Source organism: Rhipicephalus microplus, chromosome 9 (assembly GCF_043290135.1).
Source record: "Rhipicephalus microplus isolate Deutch F79 chromosome 9, USDA_Rmic, whole genome shotgun sequence".
NCBI lineage: Eukaryota > Metazoa > Arthropoda > Arachnida > Ixodida > Ixodidae > Rhipicephalus > Rhipicephalus microplus.
Genome location: NC_134708.1, coordinates 75,131,518 through 75,142,418, shown reverse-complemented (window position 1 = coordinate 75,142,418; position 10,901 = coordinate 75,131,518). Strand labels below are relative to the sequence as shown.

Genomic DNA, 10,901 nt, shown 5'->3' with positions numbered 1-10,901 from the left:
TGGGCTTGCTCTAAATGAAGGTTTATTCTTTTCCTCACTTTATTGATCCACCCTTTACGATAGACGAACGAGCAGCCATTTCAAGGGCCTTGCGTTGTAAGCTCGAGGTACGACTCGGTTGCGGGAAGGGCCGTCGGTATCCGAGACTCGTAGTCACTGTGGCTCAGATCGAATGCAGCGCAGAGGACGTTGACAATCGTCACTGACACGACGAACGCCGTCGTAACGTTGTTGAGTACGACAGCAGGGCCCCGATGACGCGGTTTGCTGAGGTCCAGGCATCCGAGCAGGATCAGCAGGACTGCAACGACAACCTTGGGAAAATGATATGAAAGGACGTGCTACGTAAAGACATTGATATGTAAAACATCAAACTCTCGAATACGAGCTGCCAAGACTTTGGTACAGAGTATCGGGTTAAAAGACAATAACAATCATTTGCAACGCTACAATGTTGGACCATACCGAAAATATTCCGGCTTATCCAACACATTATTGGAGTCGTTGTCACGGGAAGCATTAGTACCACCATTTTTTAATGTTGCTTTGAATTAAGCGTTTCAAGCTGGCCTGACGTCTTTGTGCTCTTCAGTCAAGACTGTGGATAGAAGCCTTGCCTGCTTCGCAGAATGCCTGGGTTCGATTACAGTTCGAAGCATCATATTTTTAATCTTTTTCTTATTTGTATTCATCTGTTCGCTTACCGGCAATGCTGACCATGGCGACATCGGATTTACCGTGAGATCATCATCATTATTATCATCATCATCAGCCTGACTACGCCAACTTCAGGACAAAGGTCTCTCCCATGTTTCGCCAGTAAGCTTGGTCCTGTGCTTGTTGCTGCCATTTTATACCCGCAAACTTCCTAACGTAATCTGCCTACGTAGCCTTCTGTCTCCTCCTCGCTCGCTTGCGTTCTCAGGGAATCCAGCCAGTTACACTTAATGACCAGCGGTTATGCAGCCTACAAGCTACGTACCCGGCCCCTATCCATTTCTTCTTCTTGATTTCAACTATGATATCCTTAACCCCTGTCGGTTCCCTGACCCACTCTGCTCGCTTCTTGTCTCGTAAGGTCACACCTATCATTCTATTTTCCATCGCTCACTTCGTCCTCCTCCATTTGAGCTGAACCATCTTTGTAAGCCTCGAGGTTTCTCTATCGTACGCAAGTACCGGCAAGATGCAGCTGTTATATTTCTTCGTCTTGAGGAACAGTGGAAATCTACCAATCATGAATTGAGAATGCTTGCCGAATGGGCTTCACCCGATTCTTATTCTCCTATAGTTTCTTGAATCTCGTGGTTAGGCTTCACGGTTACGATTTGTCTTAAGTAGATGTACTCTTTTACGACTTCAAGGGGACTGCTGCCTGTCTCAAAGCGCTGTTCTCCTCTTAGGTTGATGTGCATTACTTTCTTTTTCTGCAGATTAGTTTTAGGACCTGCCATTCTGTTCTCCTTGTCTGATTCAGTAATCATGAATTGCACTTCGTCCCCTGAGTTACTCAGCAATGCAATGTCATCGGCGCAGCGCTGGCTATTAAGGTACTCTACATGACCTCTTACCCTTAACTCTTCCCATTCTAGGCGTCTGAAAACCACCGGTTAGCACGCGGTAAATAACATTGGTGAGATCCCGTCTACTTGTCTTACACCCTTCTTTATTGGTATTCTGTCGATTTATTTATGAAGCACTATGGTCGCAGTTTATTTTCTGTAGATTTCTTCCAGGATGTTTATATATGATTCGTCGCCGCCCTGATTCCACAATGTCTGTATGACTGCTGATATCTATACTGAATCAAATGCCTTCTCGCAACGTTTGAAGGCTATGCATAGTGGTTGGGTGTATTCTGACTATTGCTCTATCTCCTGATTGAGAGTATGAATCAGGTCGATTGTTGAGTAGGCTGTCCGAAATGCTGCTGGTTCCTTTGGTTGGTTGAATTCTAGCGTTGTCTTAATTCTATTAGCAATTACTTTTGTAAATAGCTTGCATATGACGAAGAGCAAGGTGATCGGCCTGTATTTCTTCAAATCCTTTTCGTCCCCTTTCTTATGGTATAAAATGATGCTAGCATTCTTCCAAGATTCTGGTACCCTCCTAGACAGAGGACACTTGGTAAACAGCGTGGCTAGAATTTTTTAACACAATATGTCCTCCGTCTTTCAGCACATCTGATGTTACCTGATCCTCACGAGCAGCTTTTACCTCGTCGAATTCGCTCCAGGGCTTTCCTGACTTCTTTTGTCATTACTGGCGAGATGCCATCTGGGTTACAGCTATTTCTTACATTATGGTCATCGTTGTTCCGGCTACTGTATAGATCTTTGTAAAATTCATCCGCTACTTTAACTTTCCTATCCATATTGACAGTCACTTTGTCTTCCTCGTCTATAAGTGCATACATCTGGTTTCTTGGCCTATCCCAGGTTTCCTCTTCACCGCTTTGACGCTTCCTCCGTTTTTTAGAGCACGGTGAATTCTCTCCATTTTATACAATCCTACATCGGATAGCTTAAGCTTATTAAACAACGTAAGAAAGCTCTGCCAGTTCTATTTTGTCTATTGTGTTTGAGGCTTTCATGCTTTGACGTTTCTCAATGAGGTACCTCATCTCCTGGGACAGCTTGCTGGAGTCCTGTCTAACTACCTTACCTCTAACTTCCACTGCACACTCCGTAATGATATTCGTCAGATTATCATTCACTGCGTCAACGATAGGGCCGGTTTCTTTGATAAAAGCAGAGTATCTGTTCTGAAGCGAGAATAATAATTCGTGTACTTTCCCTCTCAGTGCTAGCTAATTTATTTGCTTCATGCGTATCAGTTTATCTCGTTCCTTCTTCAAGCCTAGGCGAATTCTAGACCTTACCAGTCTATGGTCACTGCATAGTACCTTGCCAAGCACTTTCGAATCCTGCACGATGTCTGGGTTTGTACTCAGTGTAAAGTCTACTTCGTTCGTACTTTCGCCGTTAGGGCTTCTCCGTGTCCACTCATGATGCCCCGTTTTCGATGGAATGTGTTCAAGATCCATAATGTATTACGTTCTGAGAATTCTACTAATGCCTCCTCCCCTCTGGCATTTCTAGTACCGACGGCATAATCTCCTACTGCCTTGTCTCCAGCCTGCTTCTTCCCTACCTTGGCATTGAAGTCGCCCGTCAGCAGAGTGTACTGTGTTTTTTTTTACCTTACTAATTGCGGATTTTACGTCATCATAGAGGCTTTCAGCTAATGTGTCATCATGGCTGGATTTAGGCGCGCAGGCCTGTACCACCCACGAGATATAGGCTCCTTAACGCTATCACGTCCACAATTGCGCAGTCTGTGATGATGGTTCTGAAGTTGATATACACGTTAACCACACCCTCATTCGATGGGCCGTGGTATGGCGTGTATGCGCCCCTCGTGACTAAGAGAAAGGGTTTCGCGAGGAATGAAGGAGGACTGTCAAGAGAGAAGGCAGGTAGGTCAATCACACACATGCTCAGTTGGCTATCCTACACTGGGTGAATGGGAAATGGGAGTATAAAGACGGTAGTATAAAGGATTTTGTGACGTATGCGACAAGTGTAACACATAACTCATGTCTTGTCGAATCGAGTTCGTCGTGCACGCCACATTACGAGAACTAAAGAGAAGATAACTTTCTACTCAAATGAAGCGAACGTTCAGTATGAAGCGTTACGCGCTCGCTGTTCGACATTCATAAGTGACATTTGCCACACTGTCCAATTAACGTGACCGCACTATCACCTGTAATGCAATGGACACGCTGGCAAGTGATATGACGAGGGTGTAAAAGGGGTGCTGTGTTGTGCCCCGCTCTAGAGTGTGCTTCAGCTGCGCCGCATTCACTGCGAACAGGGCGACGACTAGGCAACCCTGGGCCAACGTCTTCCTGGTGGCGTACGTGTTGACGTCCACGGGTGGCATCTCATCGTTGCCGTCTGTAACTTCGGCCGCGTAGGGCGAGTCCACCTGCATCGAAAGTATGTACGCCATGCGCGTAGAAGATGTAACGTAAACTGGGTTAGAAAAACAGATATACTCGGGCTAGCATGTAAGGCTCTATGGTAGTACTTGGAAGCCCGAAAAAGGAGAAGATTCTCACGCAAAAGAAAAACAAAGGTGAACCAGACAGGACTAGTGCTTTTTCTGTCTAGTTCACTTGTAGCTTCCTCGTGTTTCGTGTCTTTTTCGCGCTTCTAAGGGCCATAATAGTACACAAGCTGTTCGAAAGGTGGTCATCAAGACGTGACAATGTGCAGTGCCTCGTTCCGAACTCCGAGGCCAAGGCCAAGCAGCAAAAAAGATGTGGCCGCTGAACGATTTCAAGTTCCATGCAGATGCCTAAAAGCAAAACGGGGCGCGTGAGCTGTGGCCAAATTGTGCAAAGTCCACACGCCAGCCAAGTGTGGCGGGGCCGCATTTTCCATGGGGGCAAAAATGCTTGAGGCCCGTCTGTTTAGATTTAGGAGAAGGTTAAAAGAACACCAGGTGGGCGAAATTGCTGGAGCCCTGCAGTGCACTGCGGCGTCTCTCATAATCACAAGGTTGTTTTGGAACGCTAAACCCCAATAATAATCATTATTATATGCCAGCGTGCCGTGTCAGAGAAGTTTTTCGTTATTTATGAGCAGGCGATCAATTGGTCCTTTCCCTTTTGTAAATTAAGAGTCAAATTTCTGATGGAGAGCTCTGGCAATCAACTTTGAAGTGTGGCAGCTTGGGCTAGTTGGTATGGCATGACGATAGTTATAGCGCGAGAACAAAACGATGACACAGAGACAAGAAGGACACGAGTACTTCTTGTCTCTGTGTCGTCGTTTTGTTCTCGCGCTATAACTATCGTCTAGCATGCAGTTTTGCGTGTTTGGCCACAGCTCGCGTGCTCCGTTTTACTATCAAGGAATTCGTACGTGTCATTGAGTAAGCACGACATTTTAGAATAAGCAGGCTTCCTTTACATATTTAGAGGTTACTTTTGGAAACTCGGCAACTGTAACTGTAAGACCATTACTTTTTACTGATAACATGCCTATCACTGAAGACCATGCAGAGGTTCCCGTAATGATGCACCTCACAACAATATCGTGTTCTTGTCGCGTAAAAAACCCAACAATTAGGTCTAACAATCGACGAGCACTATTACACGCTGACATGACGTCCTATACCAGCATTGGGCAATCATTTACCAGCATGCGCTTGCCCAAGCCAAAGTTCAAAGTAAAGATTTCTTGTTGACCATGGCACTCAGAACCTGCTATACGGTCCTCCTGCTATACGGTCCCGCTGCGGTGGTCTAGTGGCTAAGATACTCTTGCTGCTGACCTGCTGGTCGCGGGATCAAATCCAGGCTGCAGCAGCTGCATTTCCGAATGAGGCGGAAATGTTGTTGGCCCGTGTGCTCAGATTTGGGTGCCTGTTAAAAAAAGGTGGCAGTGACGACGCAGTGGTTGGAGCATCCGCCTCACATGCAAAAGGTCCGTGGTTCAAATCCAGGTGCCGCGCAACTCACAACCGGATAAAAAAAAACCGCGTGGTGATGGAACTGCATTACGAGGCCTGGGGTGCGGCCTCACCGGTAACCACCGCCAGCAACGCACTCCCTTACCAGAGAAAGATTGGCCACCCTGGTGCAGTATCTGGCCACTACCTCCCACATGCATACGTCAAATAACTCACGGCCCTCAGTCCCCAGCAGCTGCGAAGCAACTGACCACGGCGACGGTCAGATCTGCAACGCAGCAGGGGGTGCTAAGAATATCTGGATCCGGAAAGGCCGCCATTGGAACCTGAACTTGGCAACGTTTAATGCTAGAATATTATCTTGTGAGGGCAGTCTAGCTGTACTATTCAAGGAGCTAGAGAGTGTTATATGGGATATAATAGGGCTCAGTGAGGTTAGGAGGACAGATGAGGCCAAAGCGGTGCTACGAAATGAGCATGTCCTTTGCTATCGGGGCTTGGCTGACAGAAGAGAACTGGATGTGCGGTTCCTAATTCACAGAAACATAGCTGGCAACACAGAGGAATACTATAGAATTAAAGAAAGGGTGGTAGGTATTGTAATTAAACCCGATAAGAGACGCGATAAAGATGATACAGGCTTACGCACCTATAGGCGCGTAAGCCTGTATCATCTTCATCGCATCTCTTAATGAGTGTACATCCAGCTATGATGACGCTTCAGTTGAAAGCTTCTTTGAAGTCGTGGAATGGCAATGAGTAAGGTAAAAACACAGTATACTATACTGATGGGAGACTTTAATGCAAAAGTGGGGAAGAAGCAGGCTGGAGACCAGGCAGTAGGAGATTATGCCATCGATACTAGGAATGCCAGAGGAGAGCTACTGGTAGAGTTTGCAGACCGCAATAATTTGCGGATTTTGAATACCTTCTACCGAAAACAAGGAAACCGTAAGTGGACATGGAAGAGCCCTAATAGCAAAAATAAGAACGAAATAGACTTTATTATGAGTGCACACCCAGGCATCGTGCAGGATGTGAAAGTGGTTGGCAAGGTACGATGCAGTGACCATAGAATGATACGGTCTCGAATTCGACTAGACTTGAAGGAACGACACAAACTGATACGCAAGAAGCCAATCAATGAGCTAGCACTGAGAGGGAAAGTACAGGAATTCAGAGTCTCGCTTCAGAACAGGTACTCGGCTCTTAGTGAAGAAACCAACCTAAGCATAGATACAATGAATGATAATCTGATGAGTATCATTACGGAGTGTGCAGTGGAAGTTGGAGGCAGGGTATTTAGACAGGACACTGGCAAGCTTTCCCAGGAAACAAAGAATCTCATTAAGAAGCGTCAAATCATGAAAGCCTGTAGTACAACAGACAAAATAGACCTGGCAGAGCTTTCGAAGTTGATTAATAGGTGTGAAATATGCGATTTAAGAAGCTATAAAATGGAGAGAATTGAACATGCTCTGGAAAACGGAGGAAGCGTCAAATCAGTGAAGAGGAAACTTGGGATAGGCAAAAATCGCATGCGTGCACTAAGGGACAAAAAAGGCAAAATAACTAACAATATGGATAGGATAGTTAAAATAGCGGAAGAGTTTTGCAGAGATCTGTACAGAGCCGGGACAACCACGACCTTAATACTAAAAGAACAAGCAGCAACCGAAATGACACCCCACCAGTAATGTTAGAAGAAGTCAGAAAAGCTTTGGTGAGCATGCAAAGAGGCAAAGCTGCTGGTGAGGATCAGGTGACATCAGATCTGTTGAAGGATGAAGGACAGATTGTGTTAGAAAAACCAGCCACCCTGTTTACGAGGTGTCTCCAGACGGGAAGAGTACCAGAGTCTTGGAAGAATGCTAACATCACCTTAATACATAAGATAGGAAATGACAAGTACTTGAATAATTACAGGCCGATCAGCTTGCTCTCTGTAGTATACAAGCTATTTACAAAGGTAATTGCTAACAGAGTAAAGAAAACATTAGAATTCAATCAACCAAAGGAACAAGCAGGATTTCGAACAGGCTACTCAACATTCGACCACATTAATACTATCAATCAGGTAATAGAGAAATGCTCAGAATATAGCCAAGCACTATACATAGCCTTCGTAGATTACGAGAAGGCGTTTAATTCAGTAGAAATGTCAGCAGTCATCCAGACACTGCTGAATCTGGGCGTCGATGAAGTATATAAAAACATCCTGGAAGAAATCGACAGGGGATGAACTGCTACTATATTGGTCCATAAAGAAAGCAACAGAATACCAATCAAGGAGGGTGTAAGGCAGGGGGGTACAATCTCACCAATGCTATTTACCGCGTGCTTACAGGAGGTTTTCAGAGGCCTAGAATGAGAACAGTTAGGTATAAGAGTTAATGAAGAGTACCTTAGTAACCTGCACTTGGCCGATGACACTGCATTGTTGAGTAACTGAGGGGACAAATTGCAACTCATGATTACGGATTTAGACAAGGAGAGCAGAAAGGTTGGTCTTAAAATTGATCTGCAGAAAACAAAAGTAATATACAACAACCCCGGAACAGAGCAGCGCTTCGAGATAGGTAATAGTGCACTTCAAGTTGTCAAAGACTATGTCTACTTAGGGCAGGTAATAACCACGGAGCCGAACCACGAGATTGAAGTAACTAGAAGAATAAGAATGGGGTGGAGCACATTCGGCAAGCACTCTCAAATTATGACAGGTAGATTGCCACTATCCCTCAAGAGAAAGGTATATAACAGCTGTATCTTGCCGGCACTTAGCTACGGAGCAGAAACCTAGAGATACAAAGAGGGTTCAGCTTAAATTGAGGACGACGCAGCGAGCAATGGAAAGAAAATTGGTAGGTGTAACCTTAAGAGACAAGAAGAGAGCAGAGTGGATTAGGGTACAAACGGGGGTTAAGGACATCCTAGTTGAAATAAAGAAAAGGAAATGGACATGGGCCGGGCATGTAGCGCGTATAGACAGGATAACCGCTGGTCATTAAGGGTAACTAACTGGATTCCCAGAGAAGGCAAGCGGGTTAGGGGGAGACAGAAGGTTAGGTGAGCAGATGAGATTAAGAAGTTTGCGGGTATAAATTGGCAGCAGCAAGCACAGGACCGGGTTAACTGGCGGAACATGGGAGAGGCCTTTGTCCTGCAGTGGACGTAGTTAGGCTGATGATGATGATGATTATGATGAAAGAACCCCAGGTGGTCAAAATTTCCGGAGCCCTCCACTACGGCGTCTCTCATAATCATATGGTGGTTTTGGGACGTTAAACCCCACATATCAATCAATCCTCTAGCTATACGCTTTAACCAGAAGCGCTACCAAGTATTGCCAAATGATGTAAAAGCTTACGAAGTTTTATGTTCTGCTTCTACATACAAGTAGCGTTTTCTTCTTTCGAAATTTCTGCATCAGTATGTGAAAAACACTTGTGGTGCACTTGCTGAAACGCCAAAAAATTAATGTCGCTTTTTTATGTTGAACCAGGATCACGCCCATGTTCGCTATGTACGCGCGACTGTAAAATCAATGTCCGACAATGAATACCCTCAGTCGGACGTTTGTATTCATTTGACTTGTATCTGAACACTAGTTGACGCACCCTCTTTTCCTATTGATTTTTTGAAATATTATAAGTGAATTTTTCACACACCAAAAGAGAAAAACGCTTTCTCTAATCAATGAAAAAAAGAGCTTCAACGTTACTTTTAATAGTGAAACTCTTCCTGTGGCCCAAAATAAACACGACGTTAATTCAGCAATGGCTTTCAATTCTAACTGAACGTCAACCGCTCAATATGGAGGCTTCGCAAATCGTTTTCCCTCGACAATGGAAGGGCACGCTGCTCTGCCTGGACCTAGAAGCACATGCTGCTTGGGCCCTGAAGCGGGCGGAGGCCGCTACAGGACAGGGACCCATTGTCCATTGTCCTTCGATACTGAATTGCGCGAAAGCTAACAAGACGAAGAAGGAATACGGTTGCACAGGAGCGGAGTCCAAGACAGTGCCTGTCCATGTGCTGTCCAAGACAGCAAAGCTAGACCAGCAACGAACTTCGCTAAGCTATTGTGGTGACCTGGGCAACATTGTACTCTCGCCCACCTACCTCTAGTTCAGTTTGAGTATCGTAATAAGGGCGAGGTGGTATCGAAGCATACTTAGATGACCATAACGAAAACGACAGATATACGCAAACAAGAAGGGAACAGGAGGCGCGCAGTCCTGTGGCCTTGATTATTCTATTGTGATAACAGTCCTGTGTCTTCGATCAGTATTACTAGAAATATATCGTTTTCTTTTTCCTCTTCTTTCTACTGTGCGTGAGAATATTGCTGGATGCAGATGGAGATATAGTTAGCTCATGTACGTGTATAGGCTCACGTTATTACCCACGATTAACCAATGTTATTGTTTTGTATGTTGCTGAACCATAATTAGCGTCACTGTAATTTATGATTGATATGTATGGTTTAACGTCCCAAAACCACCATATGATTACGAGAGACGCCGTAGTGGAGGGCTTCGGAAATTGCGACCACCTGGGGTTCTTTAACGTGCACCCAAATTTGAGCACACGGGTTTACAGCCTTTCCACCAGCTTCACTGCGAATATTAAAAACATTACAAGACGTTAATATACAGGAGATACTCAATTCGACATTGGTTGTATTTACATGCCTGTGCATTCATCAGTATGTTAATTTTATTGCGCACCGGAACGTTATCATTTTCTTAACTATACAATGATAGCTTACCCTATATTTTTGTGGCATTTTGTTGCAGTGCTCATATCTTTATATAATTGTTCGCTGCTTCACCAATCACAGCGTACATCCTCCTCAACCTCCCCTCCTTTGTTTTTTATGAAATGGGGAAACATTCTGAATAAAAATGCCGTGTGCATATAAGATAAAACTAAACAAACGACACTCACGCTCTCAGACGCCGAAGACAAGACGGGCTGGTGGTCCATGATGATGCAGCAACCGACAGCAACGTAGGAGGCGTTGTCAAGCGATGACTGCCGCCGAGAAACGGCCGGCTTGATCCCATGGGATTAGAGACTTCCCAGGGCAAGATAGCGCAGCAGCTTACCTTCAAGGACCTATAAAACTGCGAAGAGCTACGACAACCATATCTTGTTTCTTGGTTTCCTTAGTAGAGACTGACGCGACCGTAGTGCCACAGCGATGGGAAGAGCTACAGCTCTCCATGTGTGTTGCCAAAAGCGAACTGTCAAATGAGTGCATTGAGGAAAAAGATAGGAATCAGTCATAAATACTTTTGTTTTGTCATGACTAACTGTTGTAAATCGATATAACACTGGATATTGCAAGCAGACATAACGTTGAAAGCCCCATTTGTGGGCTAGCTTATGCAAGGCCATGACGCAGGAACAGC

At 45.0% G+C, this 10,901-nt stretch overlaps 1 protein-coding gene across 1 annotated transcript; it reads right to left on the bottom strand.

The window, feature by feature from the left end:
- LOC119165572 (ninjurin-2) lies at window positions 1-10,595 on the bottom strand. The gene is made up of 3 exons (XM_037417708.2): window positions 10,435-10,595; window positions 3,769-3,993; window positions 1-314 (listed from the first exon to the last, which is right to left on the bottom strand). Exons 1-3 carry the CDS (start codon window positions 10,471-10,473, stop codon window positions 81-83), a joined length of 498 nt encoding a protein of 165 aa, XP_037273605.2. The 5' UTR covers window positions 10,474-10,595; the 3' UTR covers window positions 1-80.
- Between the last annotated feature and the right edge of the window lie 306 nt (window positions 10,596-10,901).

Bases quoted from the DNA above. Each gene is read 5' to 3' on its own strand.
- LOC119165572 (XM_037417708.2), bottom strand. From the start codon at position 10,473: ATGGACCACCAGCCCGTCTTGTCTTCGGCGTCTGAGAGC. The intron at 3,994-10,434 runs GTGAGTGTCGTT...CTTTCGATGCAG, and splicing joins TGTCTTCGGCGTCTGAGAGC to GTGGACTCGCCCTACGCGGC. The intron at 315-3,768 runs GTGATAGTGCGG...CATTTTCCCAAG, and splicing joins GCGTGTCCATTGCATTACAG to GTTGTCGTTGCAGTCCTGCT.